Raw genomic sequence first — 24,288 nt, forward strand, 5'->3', positions numbered from 1 at the left:
TATGGATTGACTAACCAAACACACATTTCTAACGCTCTCCTTGACCACCTCTATCATAGAGCCTGGAAAACCTAAGTACTCTACTGGCTTTCCCAGCCTCCTCTATACAACTAGGATGGACATGTGACATAGTTCTGGCCAGTGATGCATAAGTGAAAATCTTTTGGGAGAGGGGCTTCTAGGAAAACTCTTTCTTACATGAGAAAAGGAATAGATGATGTTGGTTATCCCCCTTCTTCCTTCCTTCATTTGATATGATTTCTGGAGCTCTTGCAACCATGGAGGAAATGCCCTGAATCAATGCCAGCAACGGCCTACCCCAACACTTCTTTAAAGTAACAAAAACCCCTATGTTTAATTAAGCCACTGTTAGTTGAATTATTCTGTTATTTGCAGAAGATAGCATTCCTAACTTATACATCACTGCAAAATGCTGATAATACCTATCTCATTTTATGAAGACTATATATGTAAAATATCTAACAGTTGCCTAGGCAAATTTCAAGTCCTTTTGTCTATCCTACTTCCTAGATCGATTTAGCTACCTTTCGGGAGGAAATTATAGTGCCATTATACTTGTTTATTAAAGTAGAAGTCAAAACCATATACAGTATTCTGATTAGCAACGGTGTGAGTTTTATACAAGGTTAGGATAACATTTTCTATTTTTTTCATAGTCTTATTTGTCACGTCTAATATTTTTGTTGACTTCTTTGGTCAGAAGAGTTTACTGCTTCAGCTTATTCCTGGAAGAGTCCACAGTTACACCAAGCCTATTTTAATTATTTACCTCTAGATTTATTAAATTGTATTTGCCTCCCTAGATACTCCCCTGCCACTATTCTATAAGCTCACATAGCCTAGCACTTTCTGCTATTTATATTTCTTAGTCTAGCTGCTGCCTAAAAGTAGGGCTAGGTGCTCATAACGAGAAATCTGGTAGCAGTGCCCCACAGGGCGTGACTGGGGAGAGTACTGAGCAGGGCTCCTTCCCCTAAAATAACCCCATTTCAGGATCACTCCTTTATCTGAGTGTTGAAAGATTTTTTAACCTTAAAACCTCTCTATAAAATGCAAATATGTTCCAGAGACTTCAAAGTTTATTGGCTAAGGCTGAGTTAGGAGATAACACTGGTGGAGAGTAATTAACAAAAGGTAGTGAGGACGTCAAAGTGGGAATGGGATCGCCTTGAGAGGAGGACGACTTTAGAAGTGAAGAAAGGGCAGTGAAAAGGGAGGTAGGAGGAGCACCTAAACAATCTGTCTACATAATATTTTGTTTTTTGGACCAGAAATATTCGGGAAAGTATTTTTGGAATAAAGTATTGTAGTTCAATGAATTATTTTTCTTGTTTGCCGGTTCTCCCTCTCAGATAATTTACAGAGGGCGCTCAAGCTGATCTCCAGGGAGCCTGAGAGTTTAGACTCCTGAGTAACGATGGATTTCCGACCCCTTTTCCAGGTTGCTAAACCAAATTATGGACAAATCACCAATCGCAAGGTAATTCAACTTAAAAAAAAAGATTTTGTGGCTATTTCCAAAGGTTTTAAAAAATCTTAACCAAATGGTTTCTATTTATTTCCCCTTAAACCCGCTTTTCACTTCCTTTGAAGAACATGTTGCTTTCGTGACAGCCAAACTGGAGGCAGGACTATTGATTACACGTCACAGGTTTTTAAACGCCAATTTTGAAAACACGGCTGGTGATTATGGGGAGGGGGTCCTGAAACTATCCAGAACTTTCTCAAAACCAGCGAAAATCTCTGCACAAAGAAATAAGCCACGTCCGTGCGTGCATTCATGCGAGGTATTGCACGCCCTTGTCACTTGTTCCTTTACAAAGAGTCCTGCCAGACCCGTGAAAGGGAGAAGCGTCAGCGGCAAGCTTTGGGGAGGGCGGTAAACAGCACCCCCTGTCGGCCGGGGCTGGGCTTGGAGACAGCGCGCTCCTCGCGCCCGGCGCGGGCGGCCAGGTGGAAGCGCGCGCCCTGCGCCGACGCCGCGGTCTTCGGGCCGGGCCAATGGGGAGGCGGCCGGGCGGGGGCGTGGCCGCTCGGCGGTCGGCTCGCGCACGGGCGGGCTCGGGGCTCGGGGCTCGGGCCACGGGGCGCGCGGCGAGGGTGCGGCTCTCTTCCCCGGCGGCCATGGAGCGGCTGACGTTCCCCGCCGGCGGCGCGGCGGCGCTGGACGAGTACCTGGAGTACCGGAGGTGAGGCGGCGGCTCCGCGGGGCGGCGAGACCTCGGGCGGCCGGGCCCCTCGCCCCAGGGAGCGCAGGTGGCACGCTCGGAATCCGTCCCCGGGCTGTTGGGGGAGGCTTACGTCGATTTCAAGTTTTGTCTTTCTGTAATTGAGTATTTGAATGACGGGCAGTTCTATTCCAGTCAGTCTCTTCCAAGGCGGTTTAAGATGTCTCCCGCAGCGACCGCTTCCCACAAGGATTAGTAACTCTAGATTTATGCAAAGGTCCAGTTGTTTTTTTTCTAAATGGCCATTGAAGAATTACACATGGAATACTCGGGGCCTATGAACTTAGCAGACGTCCAGTTGGCATGGTAGTTTAGTAATGGGATGAGTGGTGAAATTCCAAGCGTGCTCCCAACCCCAAAGGGCTGGTTTTAGGAGAAAGACACCGACTGGTGTAGTTTCCGTGGTTCTGGGGAAACTCCTCTCCAGAAGCTGGAGAAGCAGCTGCCTCTTTGGCTTGAGAACACGACTCACTGCCCCGGGCCTTCACAGAGGCCAGTGCACCTGCGGCGACCTGTTCTTTTGGCCGGCATCCGAAGAAAGGTTTTGATAGTTGGGGAAGTGGGTGAGTGGGAATTACTGGAGAGGGACAAGCAGGAGGATGCGGGTGTGTGTGTGTGTGTGGAATGTTTGTGTATAACCGGGAAGTGAGACAATCACAGCTCTGCCTGGGAAACCTCATTGAGCAAGGGGGGCTGCTCCACTTAAAAGTGGTCACCCCAAATCACCCAAGAGTTCACATGCTGACTGCACCCCCTCTGACTGTCTCGGTGGTATAGTTTGGGTAATGCCTAGAAATGCCTGGTAGTTCTGAGCCAGAAAAGTGAGGGTGAGGAGCTTGGTGCGTCAGGCCTCATGCCCGGTTCAGGTGGGTCCAGGTAGCTCCAGGAGTCCTATGTCAGGACGGCTTCCACCCAGCCCTCACCCAAGGCAGAGCTGGCCCCTGAGTCTCCAGGGCTTTTCCCTGGGAACAAGTTGCTGGGCCCTGGTTTTGACTGATAACTTAAGATATTTAGATATGTGGAGTGTGGGCCTCCAGCTGTAGTCTCTTGCGTGGCCCAGAAAATGTTAGGGCCTGGTGGGAAATTATTTTTGCAAACATAGCTAACCTGAAACAATTTGCTATAAAAGGTAGAGCCTTGCTACTCAAAGTGTGGTAATCATGGACCATTGGTGTAGACATCACCTGGGAGCTTATTAGAAATGCAGACTCTCAGGCCCACTCCAGACCTATTAATCTGAATCTGCATTTGAACTGGATCCCTTGGGGGTTCCGTAAATGCAACAAAGTTTGAACTGGATTGGTTCAGAACTTAAATACAAATGATCTTTTTCTTTAAAGATCTGTGCTGATCTTAAAGTCTTTCCAGTACCTGTTGGTGTACTTCTTGGTAGCTATTATAAAAGTGAAATGGCCTAGAACTTGTCTCAGAATAAAATTCCCTTTGTTTTTTCTCTCTTGTGTATCTAAATTATTTAAGGAAGAAGGGTGTGATGATTTCATAGCTTCTGAATTGGTTTTATTTATCTACTTCAGCTAAAGGCTTGAAAGTATGGAAGAAGGTATGGATTGCACAAAAAATTCTGGATCATTCTTCAAACAGCACTTTTCATGACTTTTAAAGGGGGGTATTTTCAAGAAGTTTCTTCAGTTTTGAACAGATTCTTTTAATTGTGCTTCCTTCTTCTCTGGGGAAGCCAACTCTTAATTTCTTAAGAAATTAAGAAATAGCGGTGGATTAATTTTTCCCATAAGATTTTGAGGTCTTACTTCTGGAATTAAAAAATCATGCGCCTGATTACCCAACACACATGTGGGTTTGAGCTTGTGCAGGTCCAGGGGTGTTTGTGGGTCCCACATGAGTTTAAGTTCCTAGCCAGCGTTTGGATTCAGGTGTGCACATTAGTCATGTCTTCTGTGTTGATGTTTTTTGTACTGTTTTTTTGCGGGGAGGGGTACTATTTATAAAGGAGGAAAATGTTAAAACTTTTAGCAGTTTAGGCTCCAGCTTTTAATGAGAAGACTAGGCATGTTCTCCTTCAGAAACGAAGGAGAAGTTGAGATGAATATGTGGTAATTCTCCAGTGGTGAACCTTAATCAAAGTCAGATGTTACAAATTCATTGACTGTCTTATTTATAATCCTCTTTGATATGGGGAGCAAAAGCTTTATTACCATTGTGTGTAATTTTGCTATTAATATGAGCTTAGGGGCCAGCCCCGTGGCCGAGTGGTTAAGTTCGCCCGTGCACTCTACTTAGGCGACCCATGGTTCACTGGTTCATGATCCTGGGTGTGGACCTACGCACTGCTCATCAACCATGCTGTGGTGGCATCCCACATAGAAGAACTAGAATGACCTACAACTAGCATATACAACTATGTATGGGGCTTTGGGGAGAAGAAAAAAAAAGAGGAAGATTAGTAACAGATGTTCACTCGGGGCCAATCTTCCTCACCACAAAAAAGAAGGAAGAAAGGAGGGAGGGAGGGAGGAAGGAAGGAAGGAAATATGAGACTAAAGTAAAAAAAAAAAAAAAAAGTCAAAGCTGAAGCAGCCTTTCTTTTGACTATACAAGTATAGTTTACTTTTAGGGTTTAGTATTTTTAACCTGCAAAATAAATACTCAGGGCTTGAGAAGTTTTGTTTTGTTTTTTTTTTTAGGATTGTTGGTGAGGACGATGGAGGGAAACTTTTTACTCCAGAAGAATATGAAGAATACAAAAGAAAAGTTTTACCTATGCGCTCAGAGAACAGATTATTTGTGAGCTGGCGATCACCAACTGGAATGGATTGTAAACTTGTGGGTCCTGAGACACTGTGTTTTTGTACACATAGGTAAGATATTTTATTTCTAAGTTTTCTGGTGATTAGAAAATATAAAACTGTAGCAGAGCATATCTTCCTTCTATAAATAACATTATGTGTGATAATTGAGAAACATTAAAAAACAGGCCTTTATATAATATGCTGGAAATTATCTAAAGTGGTTTTCTTTGCTATAATATAAAAATTTCTTTTCTATTCTATTAGAATTCCCTATGGAGTCCATCACTTTAAGCGTCTCTTCTCTCGCCATTGCTAAGAAAGATGTGGTGCCCCTGTGGCTTTGCCAGGGCTCTTTCAATTAGGCTGGGAGCAGTCTGCTTCTCCCACCACCGGACAAGGTAGTGGAGGATGGGTCGTCAGACTGAACAACTGCTGTAAGAGTTGCTTAATTTGACCCACCCTGAACAGGTTACCAGTCTACAAATAGAAGGATTTCTCCTCAAATGTACTAATCTCCCTTTACACTTTAAGAAATGTGTTGTGTTGATATCTTTTTTTAACCAAACAAAAATATAAGCACACAGCTTTTTATTACAAGTGGTCCTTTTCCAGGGAAAGCACATGGAAGGAAGGAATACATGAGGCTTCAAGTCATTGATGTGTGTTGGCTGTACCTGAGGTTTGCATTTGGCTATTTGTCATGTTCTACTTTAAATTTTCCTGCTGTCAGATGTCCTGGTTGTAAAGCTCCAAAGGACAAAGCTGCTTCACGGAAAAATCACTGAACCCATAATATGTTTTTAGGTAACAACTGTAACTTTCTGTTCCCCAGGAACAGCGGAAGGAGGACTGCCCTGTTGTGTGAGTTTCTGGGGCTCTCTGATGAGAGACTCTTTGTCTACTTGCTGTTTACAGACTTGCAGTTTGCCAAAGGTTGTTAGGCAGTTGCTAGGATGAGTAATGTTGTGTATAGCTTGTCTTGAAACTTATGTAGCAACCCCAAGTAAAAACACTGGAGGAATGGAGGATGAGGGTTACGTTGATATCTTTCGGAAATACAGAGGAGTTTGGTGAATTTGTGTTAGTTTTACCATTTATTCTTGTACAAATTTAGTGCCAGTCTCTTATCAATGTATGATTATACAGCATGGAATTAGCCTTCAAAATGGACCCAACCCAACTTCGATGGAAAAGTTTTCTTTAGTACTAGTCACCCAGTGAGATCTCTGTCTAAATTTTTTTTTCCCTAAAACTGAAACATGGTTATTAAAGTAAAAGAGGAATATATAGAATAGTTGAAAGAAGACTCACCGCCAGAAGCCACCCACTGTCCCTACGTTTTACTATATTCGTGTAATTTTTTCCTTACGTAGTTCATTTAGTTGTTAAACGTAGTTCATTTAGTTGTTAAGTGTGCGTATAAATATTAAACCAGTTTTTCTTGACAGAGTCACAGAAATATGTTTCCACATTGCTATGCAGTAATTGTAAACAAGACTGTTAATCCTTCTCGGTATTCCGGCTGGTCCAGTGGTGTTCGTGGTGTCCTCCAGAGCTGTGAGGGCGTCTCAGGGTGTACCAGGTGGACAGGCAGGTTAGAGGAAGGACAGACTCCAATTCTGGCCCTTTCCCTTGCTTTAACCAATTCTGCCTTTACCTATTTTATATATTATGATTCTGTAAAAGATTTTATTTGAAGAAAGGGTTTCACTGCTAAAAAATTTGAAAATTATTGTCTAGTAACTCGCTTATCCATTCCCTTATTATTAGTATGTTGAGTGTGTGTATGTACATATATTTTTTGCCAATTTTAGGTATTGTTGCTACTACTAACTTTATGCACAAAGCTCTTTCTATACATGGAATTATTTTCTTAGGGTATATTTTCTAAAAAAGAGCTGTCTAGGTTAAAGGATGGATCTTTTTAAGTTTCTTAAAACATTATTTTGTGGGATTGGTTCTTCTGTAACTCTCTTGACGGCATTGTGAATTGCATATAGTTTAAAAATTATGTATGGTTTGGCTCTTCTTGCTCAGTGAAAAATGATATCTCATTGTTATTTTAACTTCTGTTACTGAAATTAATATTGAGAATAATACATTTAGTATTATTTTACTGAGTACCATCTTATGAGAAGAACGCAAGTGGTCTATTTAAGAAAATTACTTACAGTGTTTTAATGTAGAGCTTTGTCTTTTGAAAATGTTGATAATTTATCTTGAAGTTAAAAATTAAATTATATTAAAATATATTTTTATAAATTCAGTTTATTTTGATTACATTTAATTTTTTAATCATTTATGCAATAAACCTTTTTTAAATTGAGATAACATTGATTTATAACACTGTATAAATTTCAGATGTACCTCATTATATTTTGCCTTCTGTATAGACTACATTGTGTTCCCCACCAAAAGTCTCGTTGCCATCTGTCACTGTACGCATATGCCCCTTTACCTGTTTTGCCATCCCTAACCCCCATTTCCCCCTGGTAACCACCAATTCGTTCTCTGTATCTGTATTTTTGTTTATCTTCCACATATGAGTGAAATCATGTGGTATTTGGCTTTGTCTATTTGGCTTTTTTTCTCTTAGCATAATACCCTTAAGGTCCATCCATCCGTGTTGTCACAAATGGCAAAATTTCAACCTTTTTATGGCTGAGTACATACTATATCTTCTTTATCCATTCATTTGTTGATGTGCATTAGGTTATTTCCAAGTCTTGGCTATTGTGAATAATGCTGCAATGAACATAGGGGTTCATATGTCTTCTTGAATTAGTATTTTTGTGTTCTTTGGATAAATACTCAGAAGAGGAATAGCTGGATAATATGGTAGTTTTATTTTTAATTTTTAAAAAGCTTCATACTGTTTTCCATAGTGGTTACACCAATTTACATTCCCACCAGCAGTGTACGAGGGTTCTCTTTTCCCCACAACCTCTCCAACACTTGTTATTTGTTGTCTTTTTAATAATAGCCATTCTGACGAGTGTGAGGTAATATCTCACTGTGGTTTTGATTTGCATTTCCCTAATAATTAGTGAAGTTGAACATCTTTTCATGTGCCCGTTGGCCATCTATATATTTTCTTTGGAAAAATATCTGTTCAGATATTATCTGCCCATTCTTTAATTGGGTTGTTTGTTTGTTTGATATTGAGTTGTATGAATTTGTTATATATTTTGGATATTAACCCTTTTATGGATGTATAATTTACAAATATCTTCTCCCAATTGTAGGTTATCTTTTCATTTTGTTAATGGTTTCCTTTGCTGAGCAGATGCTTTTTAGTTTGATGTAATCCCATTTGTTTATTTTTTCTTTTATTTCCCTTGCCTGAGGAGACAATCAACAAGATTCTGCTCAGTCTGATGTCAAGGAGTATGTTGCTGGTCTTTTTTTCTCAGAGTTTTATGGTTTCCGATCTTACATTCAAGTCTTTAGTTCATTTTGAGTTAATTTTTGTGTATGGTGTAAGATAATGGTCTACTTTCATTCTTTTGCATGTGGCTGTCTAGTTTTCCCAACACCGTTTATTGAAAAGACTTTCCTTTCTCCATTGTATGTTTTTGGCTCCCTTGTTGAAAATTAGCTGTCCATAGATGGGTGGGTTTACTTCTAGGCTCTCAATTCTGTTCTCTTGATCTGTGTGTATGTTTTTCTGCTAGTACCAAGTTGTTTTGATTACTATAGCTTTCTAGTATATTTTAAAATCAGGGAGTGTGATACGTCCAGCTTTATAATTTTTTCTCAGGATTCCTTTGGCTATTTGGGATCTTTTGTTCCATATAAATTTTAGGATTCTTTGTTCTATTTTTGTGAAAAATGTTGTTGGGATTTTGACAAGGATTGCATGTTGTCTGTAGATTGCTTTAGGTGATATAGACATGTTAACTATGTTAATTCTTCCAGTCCATGAGCACAAAATATCTTTCCATTTCTTTGCATCTTCTTCGATTTCTTTCAACAATGTTGTATAGTTGTCAGTGTATAGGTATTTACCTCCTTGGTTAAGTTTATTCCTAGGTATTTTATTCTTTTCATTGTGATTGTAAATGGGATTGTAGTCTCAATCTTTCTGCTAGTTCATTGTTAGTGTATAGAAAGACAACTGATATTTGTATGTTGATTTTGTTACCCTACAAATTTACTGTATTCATTTATTATTTCTGATAGTTTTTTTGGTGGATTCTTTAGAGTTTTCTATAAGAATCATGTCATCCATAAATAGTGACAGTTTTGTTTCTTCCTTTCCAATTTGTATACCTTTTATTTCTTTTTCGTGGCTAATTGCGCTGGTTAGGACTTCTCATACTATGTTGAATACTATGAGAGTGGGTATCCTTGTCTTGTTCCTGTTCTTAGGGGGATAGCTTTCAGTTTTTCACCATTGAGTATGATGTTAGCTGTGGGTTTGTCATATATGGCCTCTATTATGTTGAGATATTTTACTTCTACACCCATTTTATTGAGAGTTTTTATCATAAATGAATGCTATATCTTGTTGAATGCTTTCTCTGCATCTATTGAGATGGTCATGTGATTTTCATTTTGTTAATGTGGTGTATCACGTTGATTGATTTGTGGATTTTGAACCATCTTGCATCCTCAGAATACATCCCACTTGATTGTGGTGTAGGATCCTTTTAATGTATTGCCATATTTGATTTGCTAATATTTTGTTGAGGATTTTTGCATCTACGTTCATGAGTGATATTGTCCTGTAATTTTCGTTTTTTGTGTCATCCTTGTATGGTTTTGGTATCGAGGTAATATTGGTCTTATAAAATGAGTTAAGAAGCATCCCCTCCTCTTCGTTTTTTTGGAAGAGTTTGAGAAGGATGGGTGTTAAATCTTCTTTGAATGTTTGGTAGAATTTACTGGGGAAGCTGTCTGGTCCTGGACTTTTGTTTTTTGGGAGGCTTTTTTATTACTGTTTCACTGTCTTTACTAATGATTGGTCTGTTCAGATACTATATTTCTTCTTGATTCAGTTTGGAAAGTTGTATGATTCTAGGAATTATCTGTTTCTTCTAGGTTATCCAGTTTGTTGGCGTATAGCTTTTCAGAGTATTCTCTTATAATTCTTTGTATTTCTGTGGTGTCCATTGTAATTTCTACTCTTTAATTTCTGATTTTATTTATTTGAGCCTTCTCTCCTTTTTTTCTTATTGAGTCTAGCTAAATGTTTGTCACTTTTGTTTGTCTTTTCAGAGAACCATTGTTAGTTTCATTGATCCTTTCTATTGTCCTTTTAGTGTTTATATCATTTATTTCTGCTCTGATTTTTATTATTTCCTTCCTTCTATTGATTTTGGGCTTTGTTCTTCTTTTTCCATTTCCTTTAGATGTAATGTTAGTTTGTTTATTTCATATTTGTCTTGTTTGTTGAGATAGGCCTGTATTTCTATAAACTTCTGTCTTACTGCTGCTTTTCCTGAATTCCATAGATTTAGATATGTTGTGTTTTCATTTTCATTTGTTTCCAGGTATTTTTTGATTTCTCCTTTGATTTCCTCATTGATCCTATAGTTGTTCAGTAGCATGTTGTTTAGTCTCCACATATTTGTGACTTTCCCAGCTTTTTTCTTGTAGTGGATTTCTAGTTTCATACCATTGTGGTTGGAAAAGATGCTTGATATGATTTCCATCTTCTTAAATTTGTCGAGTCTTGTTTTGTTTCCCAACATGTGGTCTATCTTTAAGAATGTTCCACGTGCACTTGGGAAGAATGTGTATTCTGCTGCTTTTGGATGGGATGTTATATATATATATATATATATATATAAAGTTCTCCTGGTCTAATGTTTCATTTAAGGCTGATGTTTCCTTGTTGACTTTCTGGATAGATGATCTATCCATTGATGTAAGTGGGGTATTAAAGTCCCCTACTCTTACTGTGTTGCTGTCAATTTCTCCCTTTAGGTCTGTTAATAATTGCTTTATATATTTTGGTGCTCCTATGTTAGGTGTGTATATATTAATAAGTGTTATGTCTTCTTAGTGGATAGTCCCCTTTTTCATTATATAATGTTTATCTCTATCTTTTGTTGTCTTCTTTGGCCTGAAGTCTGTTTTGTCTGATAGAAGTATGGCTACACCCACTTTATTTTGGTTGGCATTTGCTTTGAGTATCATCTTCCATCCCTTCCACTCTGAGCCTATGTTTGTCTTTAGAGCTGAGATGGGTCTCCTGGAGGCAGCATATTGTTGGGTCTTGTTTTTAAATCCTTCAGCCACTCTGTATCTTGATTAGTGAATTCTATCCATTTACATTTAGGGTGATTATTGATATATGAGGGCTTAATACTGCCCTTTTATCTTTTGATTTCTAGTTGTTCTACATTTCCATTGTTTCTTTTTCCTTGTGTTTCTGTCTGCCATTTCAGTTTGGTGGTTTTCTGTAATGTGTTTCTCGGTTTCCCCTTTGTTGTGTTTTGTGACTCTGTTCTGAATTTTTTGTTTTGTGGTTACCATGAGGTTTGTATAAAAGGTCTCGTAGATAAGATAGTTCTTTTTCTGCTGATAGCTTTGTATCTTCATTTGCCTTTGCAGATTCTGTCCTTTTCTTCTTCCCATCTATGTTTTTGTTGTCAGGAATTATCCTTTTTTTTTTTGAGGAAGATTAGTCTTGAGCTAACTGCCACCAATCCTCCTCTTTTTGTTGAGGAAGACTGGCCCTGAGCTAGCATCTGTGCCCATCCTCCTCTACTTTATATGTGGGACGCCTGCCACAGCATGGCTTGACAAGCGGTGGCATGTCCACACCTGGGATCCGAACTGGTGAACCTCGGGTTGCTGAAGCAGAACATGCGAACTTAACTGCTGTGCCACCAGGCTGGCCCCAAAATTATCCCTTTTTGAATTGTGAGTTTGTTACCAAATTGAAGTGGTTATAGTTATTTTTAATGCTTCCTTTCCCTTTAACCTTTATGTTATAATTAAGCATTTACTATCTTATTTTGATACAGATTTGCAACTTTCGCATTCCATCTATTTATCATGTTGCTGAAAGCTTTGTATATTGTTGCCTTTTTGTTTCAGGTAGGAGGGCTTCTTTCAACACATCTTATATACAGGCAGGTCTAGTGGTGGTGAACTCCCTTAGTTTTGTTTGTGTGGGAAAGCCATTATTTCTCCCTCACTCCTTTATATCTGAAAGACAACTCTGCTGGATAGAGTATTCTTGGCTGAAAATTTTTATCTTTCAATATTTTGAATATATCTTTCCATTCTCTCCTGACCTGTAGGGTTTCTAATGAGAAATCTGCTTAAAGCCTAATGAGGATTCCCATGTAGGTTGTTTTCTTTTTCTCCCTGGCTGCTGTTAATATTTTTTCTTTGTCATTGATTTTTGACAGTTTTATTATCATGTATCTTGGAGAAGTTCTTTTTGTGTTGCAATAATTGGGTGTTCTATTAGCTTAATGGATTTTGTTTTTTTCTTTTTTGTGAGGAAGATTCACCCTGAGCTAACATCCGTTGCCAATCCTCCTTGTTTTTTTTTTTTTGCTTGAGGAAGATTAGCCCTGAGCTAATATCTATGCCAGTCTTCCTCTACTTTGTATGTGGGATGCCTCCACAGCATGGCTGATGAGTAGAGTAGGTCCGCACTGAGGATCCAAACCCACGAACCCCAGGCCACTGAAGTGGGGCATGTGGAACTTTAACCACTAGGCCATGGGGTCAGCCCCTATGGATTTTTATATCCAGTTCCTTCTGCAGGTTTGGGAAGTTCTCAGCTATTATTTCTTTAAATAAGCTCTCTACTCCCTTCTCTCTCTCTTCTCCTTCTGGGATACCCGTTACCCTTAAGTTGCTCTTTCTAATGGAGTTGGATAATTCTCATAGAGTTTCAACATTTTTTTTTTTGATTCTTCGTTCTCTCTCCTTTTCTACCTGCATCATTTCTAGGTTCCTATCTTCAAGCTCACTAATTCTGTCTTCTGTGACATCTGCTCTATTTCCAATGCTTTCTAATGCATTCGTTGTCACATTTATTGAGTTCTTCAGCTCTAGAATTTCCGTTTGGTTCTTTTTTAGAGTTTCAATCTCTTTGGTCTTTCTGTTCATTGATTTTATTCTTGAGCTCATTGAACTGCCTTACTGAGTTTTCTTGTAGCTTGTTGAGTTTCTTCATGACAGCTATTTTGAATTCTTTATCAGTTAGATCACAATATTCTATGACTTTATGTTTAGTTTCTAGAGAATTGTTTTCTTTTTGTTATGCTCTGGTACCGTGGCTTTTTGTGGTGCTTGCTGAGTTATACCTCTGCTGGTGCATTTGTAGCAAACATGTTTTTTATTTAGGTATAGCTTTGTTTTGATTCAAATTTTCTAACTGCTTAGAGATTAGAAGGCTTTCTTTTGTTTTTCAGTAGGTGGTGCTGCAGCACTAGTTTTTAGTATCTATTACATCAGCTGCCTCTGGCTATATTTGAGGATTTGCACATTCCACCCTCCACTGCCTCTGTTGGGGCAGTTGCTGGTACTCTCTTCATTACTGCTTGCACTTCTGGGGGTCACTGATGCCTTGCTGTTGCTTGTGTTGCTGTGGTCACTGATTTTGCTGCTGGGGCTACAGGAATGGCTGGCACCTCAGCCGTGTCTGGGATCATCTGGATTGGAAGCTCAGCTGCCATGGTAGGAGAAGTGTGGGGAGGGAACCTGGTACACAGGGCACTGTCTCAGCTGTTTCCTGTTACCTTGTGGTGACACATGCCACTGTTGTTGGGATGTAGGAGTGCCATGCACACCTTTGCTGCTGCTACTAGGGTCTGAGCTGAGCCTGGAATCACTGGGCTCCACCTCCACTGCTGCTCCATTCCCTGTGGCTGCAGGAGTTGCATGTGTGCCTCTGCTGCTGCCTACCAACTTCTCTGGGGCTGGGGATGGCTGGCTCAGCTGCTGTGGCCAGGGATCCAGCATCCTGGGTTCTGCCTCTGCTGTTCCCCTGTTTAGCCTCCTCTCTGTGCTCCAACCCACTCACCTTTGTGTGTACCAATGTATGATGTCTCTGGCATCCTAATCTGTTGGGCAGTGGAGCCTTTGTTGGGTTATGGATGTTTTACTCACTGTAGATGGAAGGAGGGACAAAGAGATTTTCTCATGCTGCCATGATGATGACATCCTATTAATATATGTTTATTAAACTTATTTCACTTTTAAATAGCAAACCTGTGAAAATAAATGCAAGTCATGCACTTTGATAAAAAGAATTTTTATAACAAACTTTTTTCATACTCTTAGGTTGTCTTGCATATTAAAGAATCTATAGTGGTAAGTATTTTAAGGGAATTATATGATAATTCTTTGTATATTGCTGTGAAAATTCTTCTTAAATAACTGAAAATAAAAATGTAAAGACTGGAGATTTTCCCTGACCAAAGCAACATGGCTGACAGAAATACTGCGTATAGGGGAGTTTATTTTCGCCTTACTAACAAGAACAGCGAAACAAAAATAAAAATAAGAAAGAAGCATTTTATATATAACAGAAGAGAAATTGTAATCCCTGGTAATACTTGCAATGTGTTTTTCCCTTTTATTTTTTTATTATTAATATTATTTATTCCCTTTTATTGTTTTTAGGTATAAGCAACATAAAACTGACTTCAGAACGATTCCACAGCAGCGCCCCCTTAGCCTGCCTTGCCGAGTGACTGGCTGCCAGTGTGGGGCTTACCTCTATGTCCCTTTGAATGGTGCACAGCCCATTCGCTGCAGGTGCAAGCACTTTGCTGATCAGCACAGTGCTGCGCCCGGCTTTATATGCAATGCCTGTGAGTTGCATTGTTATAAACACACAAACAAAATATTTTTATTTCTTTATTGAATATTTAATGTGTCTTTGTGCCAGTTTTATTCAGCTATAGAGTATTAAGCAACCAAGAAAAATTTGATGGGTAGCTACTCTAAAGTTTTATTGTTGTGGGAAAACTCAGAGTTATTTGTATGCTTTGTACTCATAAACCCTAATCTCATACAATTCAAATAAGTAATAGTAAAAGATTTTTTTTTAAGATTGACACCTGAACTAACATCTGTTGCCAATCTTCTTTTTTTTTTTCTTCTTCTTCTCCCCAAAGCCCTGCAGTACATAGTTGTATGTTCTAGTTGTGGGTCCTTCTGGCTGTGCTGTAGTCAAAGATTTTAAAGAATCGCTACACGTGATCTGATTCAAATTTTCGAATGGGGGAATTTTATCAAGTAAATCCTATTTACAAGTTTTTGAAAAAGATTTTATAAGTCAGAAAAAAGTTTATAATTTGCTGGTAGATTATTGTTATTGCCTAAAACATAGGCTGATGGGAAAATCAAAATGTAACAAGATAATTTTAACACTTTCTGTGGAATAGCACCATTACCTCAATATCTATACCCAAATTCCAGCCCCTATCTCACATGCCCTTTCACTTAATCCTCCTTTTAAAAACCCTTTGAAATAGGTAGGATATTAGTCCAGTATTTTTCTTCAGGGGATAGTTATTCCAGTTGTTTTTGTAGTACTTTGAATTGAAATTTTATGATGAAATATGTTATAAAACATTTTTAATGACGATGGCAGGATTAGATCTGTTTCATTGGCTAAGTATTGAAGTAGTTGGATAAAACTCATTTATTATGTGCCTTGGTTCTCATACACATTTGTCAGAAGTGTGAGTGTGTAAAGATTTTATTAATGGTGTATTCTGGCCTCCATTTCAATATGGCTTTTTGAAATATATATAATAATTTTATTAAGATATAATTCACACACACGCAACTTATCCATTTCAAGGAGGCAATTTAATGGCTTTTAATATATTCACAGAGTTGTGCAACCATCACCCCAATAAATTTTAGAACATTTTAGTCACCACAAAAAAGAAACTCCGTATCCATTAGCAGTCATTCCTTATTCCTCCCTCCCTCCATCCCTAGCCAACCAATAGTCTACTTTCTGTTTCTCTGGATTTTTTATTCTAGACATTTCATATTAATGGAATCATAGAATATGTGGTCTTTTGTGGCTGGCTTCTTTCACTTAGCATAATCTTTTTATGATTCATCCATGTTGTAGTGTGTATCAGTATTCTTTCCTTTTTTTGTTAAATAATATTCCATTGCATCCTTTCTATGTCTGTGGGTAGGTCTTCCAATATGGCTTTTTTTGGGAATTGATTCACAAGGAGGTTTCCACATTCTCTCTTCACCTGGTCCTGGCCCCTGGGCTGTCCCTGCCACACCTGCTTTTAACTCAGTATTTGAGGAGGGGGTCTGCATTTCCTGGCTTTCCAGTGTTTAACCCAATTTCTTTTAATCCCAGTTGGTTTTTCCAGTATGTTTTTTTCTACTACATACCCCTTTACCACTTTAGCATCTTTAAGAAGTATGATCAGTAGCTGAGAGGGAGTCCAGGGGCTGGAGGTGGAGTTACAGGGCCAGAGGACTGTGTATGAGGGATTCAGATTCAGGTGATTTTGGCTAAGCTAAGCATTTTTAGGGCAACAGCTCAGTACCTATAGTTAGAAACATTTACTTTCCTTTACATCTTAATTCAGGTTCCAAGTGTTCAGGATTCCATAGTTGCTTCACTTGTGCTTGTGGTCAGCCTGCATATGCCCATGACACAGTAGTGGAAACTAAGCAAGAAAGACTGGCTCAGGGAAAACCAGTGGGACAGGATGTTCCTTATGCAGCAATGGGAGGATTAACTGGCTTCAGCTCACTTGCAGAAGGCTACATGCGATTAGATGACAGTGGAATTGGTAAGTGATGATATATGAAATGTGAGTTTGTCATATTGTTTTATGTGTGCTAACAATATGAAGCCTTATATTTGTTTAGCACTTTATGTTCTTCATGTTTTATTTCAGAAAGCATTCTCTCCTTTGATTTTTATTTTTTAAAATGGTTTTATTGCCACTATGCAATCTATAGTTATTATAGAAAATTTAGAAAACACAAGAGAAAATATCACTTCTACCCCAGTACTCATACCCAAATTCTAACCCATAACCCCATCGTCTGTCATAGCTGAATAATACTTCTTTAACTTGATATGATACAGTTTACCTAAACTGCTACCCTATTGTATGCAGTTTTTGCCATTGTAACCGTCTCATTTTGGAAACATGGGCTTATGTCCATGTGTGCATATGGCACACATATGTATACATGTTATCACATCTATAGTAATGTACACACATGCATGTGTGTCTGTACATGTATGTGCACATATACATCTGCTTGTATATGTGAAAGTTTTAAGTAATGTAGGGAAAAGTTTGCTCGGTTATATCTCGAACTGTTGAAGGGAGCTGGATCCCTCTGAATTGAGTGGGATTGGGGAGAAGAATATGGTTCCTGTTTATTTTAAATACTTGTGTGTGTATGGATTTTTTTTTACAACAAGTATTTGTTTTATTTTTTCATTACAAAAATTACGTAAATATAAATGAATATTTTGTTATAAAAGATTTTAACAAGAGAAATGAAGTATAAGGCCCCCTTGAATACTTCTCTTTACCCCAGATTCTTTCCCAGAGGGTAATTTGCTGTCATCAGTTGATATGTATTTTTCTTTTTTTTTTTATTAAGGTTATGAAAGTTAACATCCTTGTGAAATTACAGTTGTACATCATTATTAGTCATGTTGTAGGTACACCACTTCACCCCTAGTGCCCTCCCCCAACCCCCCTTTCCCCTGGCAACCACTGATCAGTTCTCTTTGTCCATATGTTAACTACCACCTATGAGTGGAGTCATACAGAGTTTGTCTTTCTCTGGCTTATTTCACTTAACATAATACCCTCAAGGTCTATCCATGTTGTTGTGCGTGGGACGACTTTGTCCTTTTTTATGGCTGAGTAGTAGTCCATTGTATATATATACCACATCTTCTTTATTCAATCATCAGTTGCTGGGCACTTAGGTTGGTTCCATGACTTGGCTATTGTGAATAGTGCTGCAGTGAACATAGGGGTGCATGGAACTTTTGGAATTGCTGATTTCAGGTTCTTAGGATAGATACCCAGTAGTGGGATGGCTGGGTCATAAGGTTTTTCTATTCTTAACTTTTTGAGGAATCTCCATACTGTTTTCCATAGTGGCTGCACCAGTTTGCCTTCCCACCAACAATGTCTCAGTGTTCCCTTTTCTCCACAACCTCTCCAACATTTGCCACTCTTGGTTTTGGATATTTTTGCCATTCTAACAGGTGTAAGGTGATATCTTAGTGTAGTTTTGATTTGCATTTCCCTGATGATTAGTGATGATGAGCATCTTTTCATGTGTCTATTGGCCATCCGTGTATCTTCTTTGGAGAAATGTCTGTTCATGTCCCCTGCCCATTTTGTAATTGGGTTGTTTGATTTTTTATTGTTGAGTTGTGTGAGTTCTTTGTATATTATGGAGATTAACCCTTTGTCAGATAAATAACTTGTGAATATTTTTTCCCAACTAGTGGGCTGTTTTTTTGTTTCAATCCTGTTTTCCCTTGCCTTGAAGTAGCTCTTTAGTCTGATGAAGTCCCATTTGTTTATTCTTTCTATTGTTTCCCTCATGTGAGGGGTTATGGTGTCCGAAAAGATTCTTTTGAAGCTGATGTCAAAGAGTGTACTGCCGATATTCTCTTCTAGAAGACTTATTGTTTCAGGCCTAATCTTTAGGTCTTTGATCCATTTTGAGTTTATTTTAGTAAATGGTGAAAAAGAATGGTTGATTTTCATTCTTTTACATGTGGCTTTCCAGTTTTCCCAGCACCATTTGTTGAAGAGACTTCGTTTCCTCCATTGTAGGCCCTCAGCTCCTTTGTCAAAGATTAGCTGTCCATAGATGTGTGGTTTTATTTCTGGGCTTTCAATTCTGTTTCATTGATCTGTGCATCTGTTTTTGTACCAGTACCATGCTGTTTTGATTACTGTAGCTTTGTAGTATGTTTTGAAGTCAGGGATTGTGATGCCTCCAGCTTTGTTCTTCTTTTTCAGGATTGCTTTAGCAATTTGGGGTCTTTTGTTGCCCCATATGAATTTTAGGATTCTTTGTTCAATTTCTGTAAAGAATGACATTGGAATTCTGATTGGGATAGTGTTGAATCTGTAGATTGCTTTAGGTAGTATGGACATTTTAACTATGTTTATTCTTCCAATCCATGTACATGGAACGTCTTTCCATCTCTTTATGTCGTCGTCGATTTCTTTCAAGAAGGTCTTGTAGTTTTCATTGTATAGATCTTTCACTTCCTTGGTTAAATTTATCCCAAGGTATTTTATTCTTTTTCTTGCGATCGTGAATGGGATTGAGTTCTTGAGATCTTTTTCTGTTAGTTCATTGGTAGCATATAGAAATGCTACTGATTTATACAAATTGATTTTATACCCTGCAACTTTGCTGTAGTTGTTGATTGTTTCTAATAGTTTTTCTATGGATTCTTTGGGGTTTTCTATATATAAGATCATGTTGTCTGCAAACAGCGAGAGTTTTACTTCTTCGTTGCCTATTTGGATTCCTTTTATTTCTATTTCCTGCCGAATTGCTCTGGCCAAAACCTCCAGTACTATGTTGAATAAGAGTGGTGAAAGTGGGCACCCTTGTCTTGTTCCTGTTCTGTGAGGGATGGGTTTCAGTTTTTGTCCGTTGAGTATGATGTTGGCTGTGGGTTTGTCATATATGGCCTTTATTATGTTGAGGTACTTTACTTCTATACCTATTTTATTGACGGTTTTTATCATAAATTGATGTTGGATCTTGTCAAATGCTTTCTCTGCATCTTTTGAGATGATCATGTGGTTTTTGTTTCTCATTTTGTTAATGTACTGAATCACGTTGATTGACTTGCGGATGTCGAACCATCCCTGTGTCCCTGGTATAAATCCCACTTGATCATGGTGTGTAATCTTTTTGATATATTGCTGTATTCGGTTTGCCAAAATTTTGTTGAGGATTTTTGCATCTATGTTCATCAGTGATATTGGCCTGTAGTTTTCCTTCTTTGTGTTGGCCTTGTCAGGTTTGGGGATCAGGGTAATGTTGGCTTCATAGAATGTATTAGGGAGTGCTCCATCTTCCTCTATTTTCTGGAATAGTTTGAGAAGGATAGGTATTAAATCTTCTTTGAATGTTTGGTAGAATTCTCTAGAGAAGCCATCTGGTCCTGGACTCTTATTTTTGGGGAGGTTTTTGATTACTGTTTCTATTCTTTACTTGAGATTGGTCTATTCAGATTCTCTATTTCTTCCTGATTCAGTTTGGGTAGGTTGTATGAATCTAGGAATTTACCCATTTCTTCTAGGTTGTTCAATTTGTTGACGTATAGTTTTTCATGGTATTCTCTTATGATCCTTTGTATTTCTTTGGTATCTGTTGTGATTTCTCCTCTCTCGTTTCTAATTTTATTTATTTGAGATTTCTCTCTTTTTTTTTTTAGTGAGTCTGGCTAAGGGTTTGTCGATTTTGTTAATTTTTTCGAAGAACCAACTTTTTGTTTCATTGATCCTTTCTACTGTTTTTTTTGATTCAATATCATTTATTTCTGCTCTAATTTTTATTATTTCCCTCCTTCTACTGACTTTGGGCTTTGTTTGTTCTTCTTTTTCTAATTCCGTTAGGTGTTGTTTGAGGTTGTTTATGTAAGATTTTTCTTACTTATTGAGGTGAGCCTGTATTGCAATGAATTTCCCTCTTAGGACTGCCTTTGCTGCGTCCCAAATCATTTGGTACAGTGTGTTTTCATTTTCATTTATTTCCAGATAATGTTTGATTTCTTCTTTAATTTCTTCAATAATCCATTGTTTGTTCAGTAGCATGTTGTTTAGTCTCCACATTTTTGGCCCTTTCCCAGCTTTATTCTTGTAGGTGATTTCTAGTTTCATAGCATTATGATCAGAAAAGATGCTTGATATTATTTCAACCCTCTTGAACTTATTGATGCTTGCTTTGTTTCCCAAGATATGGTCTATCCTTGAGAATGTTCCATGCGTGCTTGAGAAGAATGTGTAACCTGCTGTTTTTGGATGAAGTGTCCTATATATATCTATTAGGTCCATCTGATCTAATTTTTCATTTAATTCTATAATTTCCTTGTTGATTTTCTGTCTGGATGATCTGTCCATTGGTGTTAATGGGGTGTTGAGGTCCCCTACTATTATTGTATTGCTGTTGATGTCTCCTTTTAGTTTTGTTAATAGTTTCTTTACGAATTTTGGTGCTCCTGTGTTAGGTGCGTATATATTTATAAGTGTTATGTCATCTTGGTGGAGCGTCCCTTTTATCATTATATACTGCCCCTCTTTGTCTTTCTTTATCTGTTTTGCTTTGAAGTCTACTTTGTCTGATATAACTCTGGCAACACCTGCTTTCTTTTGTTCATTATTAGCTTGGAGTATTGTCTTCCATCCCTTTACTTTGAGTCTGTGTTTGTCTTTGGGGCTGAGGTGTGTTTCCTGGAGGCAGCATATTGTTGGATCTTGTTCTTTGATCCATCCTGCCACTCTGTGCCTTTTGATTGGAGAGTTCAATCCATTCACGTTTAGAGTGATTATTGAAACGTGGGGGCCTACTGTTGCCATTTTATCACTTGTTTTCTGGTTCTTTTGCATTTTGTCCTGATGGAGAGCTGTTACTTTGTGTTATTGTCCTTCTGCTTATCTCCTTTGTTCTGGATTTTGTAACCCCTTTCCTTTTTTTGATTTTTCAGGAATGAGGTTCTTCCTGAGCATTTCTTGAAGAGGAGGTTTTGTGGTGATGAACTACCTTAACTTTTGTTTATCTGGGAAAGTTTTTATTTCTCCATCGTATTTGAAGGATATTTTCACTGGGTAGAGTATTCTTGGCTGCAGGTTTTTGTCCTTCAGAGTTTTGTTTTGAATATTTCATTCCAATCTCTTCTAGCCTGTAAGGTCTCTCCTGAGAAATCTGCTGATAGCCTTATGGGGTTTCTTTTGTAAGTTATTTTCTTCTGCCTGGCGGCCCTTAGTATTTTCTCTTTGTTGTTGACTTTTGCTAGTTTCACTACTATATGCCTTGGGGTTGGTCTTCTTGCGTTAATAAAGTTTGGAGATCTATTGGCTTCTGTCACATGAAGTTCCATCTCTCTTCCCAAGTTTGGAAAGTTCTCAGCTATTATTTCTTTGAACAGGCCTTCTGCCCTCTTCTCCTTCTCTTCTCCCTCTGGTATACCTATAATCCTTATGTTGCATCTCCTAATTGAGTTGGATAATTCTCGGAGAGTTTCTTCATTTCTTTTTAGTCTTAGTTCTCTCTCCTCCTCTGCCTGCAGCATTTCTGTATTCCTATTCTCCAAATTGCTAATTCTGTTCTCCATATTATCGACCCTACTGTTCAGAGAGTCCAGATTTTTCTTAATCTCCTCCATTGTGTTCTTCATCTCCAGTATTTCTAATTGGTTCTTCTTTATAGTGTCAAGCTCTTTTGTGACATAGCTCCTGAACTCATTGAGTTGTCTATCTGAATTCTCTTTTAACTCATTGAGGTTTTTAATAATGGCAGTTTTGAAATCATCGTCATTTATGTTATAGTTTTCATTGTCTTTGGGATTGTTTTCTGGGTGCTTATCATTTTCCTTCTGTTCTGGAGATTGAATATATTTTTTCATACTGCTTGATGGCGTGGATTTGTGCCTCTGCATAGAGATAGAGTTTAGTCGCTGCTTCCACTTGTTGTGACTGGTGTGTGTGGGGGGGCAGCTGTTTAGACTGCACCAACCAGGTACCCTGTCAGCTGTTACTGACTAGACCTGGACCCCTCCTCGTAGTCACAGTGGTACTATGGGGTCCCTCGTCGGTTGTGGGGGCAATTGCAAGGGGGCCTCAGGCTGCTGATGCCTACTGTTGCAGCCCACTTAGACGCGCTCCCTCCTTGTGGTGTGCAGCAGTGTTGTGGGCTTTCCCAGCAACCAGGAGCAGGATCACCTATACTCGCTGCTTTGTCCCTAACAGAGCCCACAAGATCACACTTGTCCACTATAGGTCCCAGCAGAGCTATGGGTATCTTCTGAAGTCTGTCGTTAGCTCACCTAGCTGTGCTACTTTTGCCCCAGGGCCTTCCCGCCTTGCGATTGCCAGTCAGGACCTCTCCACTAGTGCTGTGCAGAGGCTTTCGCTGAGGCTGCTGTAGGAACCTGGAGTTCCCCCCGGGCTACGTAGCCGTTTCACCAGAGCTCCACTCTGCCCCACTCCACTCTCACGGGATCTCTGGGAGCCCCTTGCCTCGTCTGGATCATGGCCAGAGTCCGTGGGCCTGGCAGTGGCTTGTAAGCTGCTGCCTTGTGGGGAATTCTGCTCTAGGGAGCTTCCTGGTGTTCTGAATGCTGGGTGGGGACTCCCAGCTAATGGTGAGCAGAGGCTTTCCCTGCCGGGGGGGGTGCGGGACCCCGGAACCTCCCCCTGAGCCACAGAGCCGGGTGCTGGAGCTCCAACCCTGTCCCCAAGCACGTCCACGGGAAGTCCCGTGTGCCGGAGACCGTGGGCCCAGCAGCAGCTTGCGGTCTGGTGCTGTGCCAGGGAATCCGCCCACTGGGAGCTTCCCTTTGTCCTGGATTCTGGACGTGGCCTCCCTGCTAATGGTGAGCAGAAGCTTTCCCTGCCGGGGAGGTGTGGGACCCCGGAGCCTCCCCCCGGGCCGCAGATCCAGGCGCTGGAACTCCAACCGTGTCCCCAAGCACGTCTACGGGAAGTCTGGGTGCCCCCTGCACTGACCCGTGTGCTGGAGACCGTGGGCCCAGCAGCAGCTTGCGGTCTGGTGCCGTGCTGGGGAATCCGCCTGCTGTGAGCTTCCCTTTGTTCTGGATTCTGGGCGGAGCCTCCCTGCTAATGGCAAGCGGAGGCCTTCCCTGCTGGTGGGTGCGGGACCCTGGGGATTCCCCCTGGGCTTAGGTGTAATCGTGGGGGGCTTGAGTAGGGCTGTTGTCACCTGTTTCCACCGTCGCTCCACTGGTGAGTGCACACTCCCGCCCTTGGTGTGTGGCGATGCTATGGGGGAGTCTGCTGGAAGAGAGCCTCCTGCAGGAACTAGACTGTCCGGGGGTCGGGGGTAAGAGAGTTTTCATCTATTTCTTCCTCCTCCCAGGGGGAAGTCCGTCCGCCTTCTGATGTATAGTAGTACGAGACTCTTAGGCGTCTTGAGATGCTATCTGGATATCCTTTGTTAATTGGTGAATGTCCAATTAGTTGTAGATTTGACAGGGGAGAGACAAAGAAGACCACTCATTCCGCCATCTTGGTCCTGCCTATTATCACACTGTTATTGCAATTGTCCTCTTAATT

At 39.7% G+C, this 24,288-nt stretch overlaps 1 protein-coding gene across 1 annotated transcript in view; it reads left to right on the forward strand.

The window, feature by feature from the left end:
* The first annotated feature begins 2,045 nt into the window (after positions 1-2,045).
* FAM221A (family with sequence similarity 221 member A) overlaps positions 2,046-24,288 on the forward strand; it is a 33,702-nt gene continuing 11,459 nt past the window's right edge. Inside the window, exons 1-4 of the mRNA XM_044765872.2 lie at positions 2,046-2,210; positions 4,913-5,086; positions 14,615-14,805; positions 16,567-16,773. Coding sequence (XP_044621807.1) covers positions 2,146-2,210; positions 4,913-5,086; positions 14,615-14,805; positions 16,567-16,773 — 637 coding nt within the window. The 5' untranslated portion in view covers positions 2,046-2,145. The remainder of the gene's footprint in view (positions 2,211-4,912; positions 5,087-14,614; positions 14,806-16,566; positions 16,774-24,288) is intronic.

This window comes from Equus asinus, chromosome 1 (genome assembly GCF_041296235.1).
Source record: "Equus asinus isolate D_3611 breed Donkey chromosome 1, EquAss-T2T_v2, whole genome shotgun sequence".
Taxonomy (NCBI): Eukaryota; Metazoa; Chordata; class Mammalia; order Perissodactyla; family Equidae; genus Equus; species Equus asinus.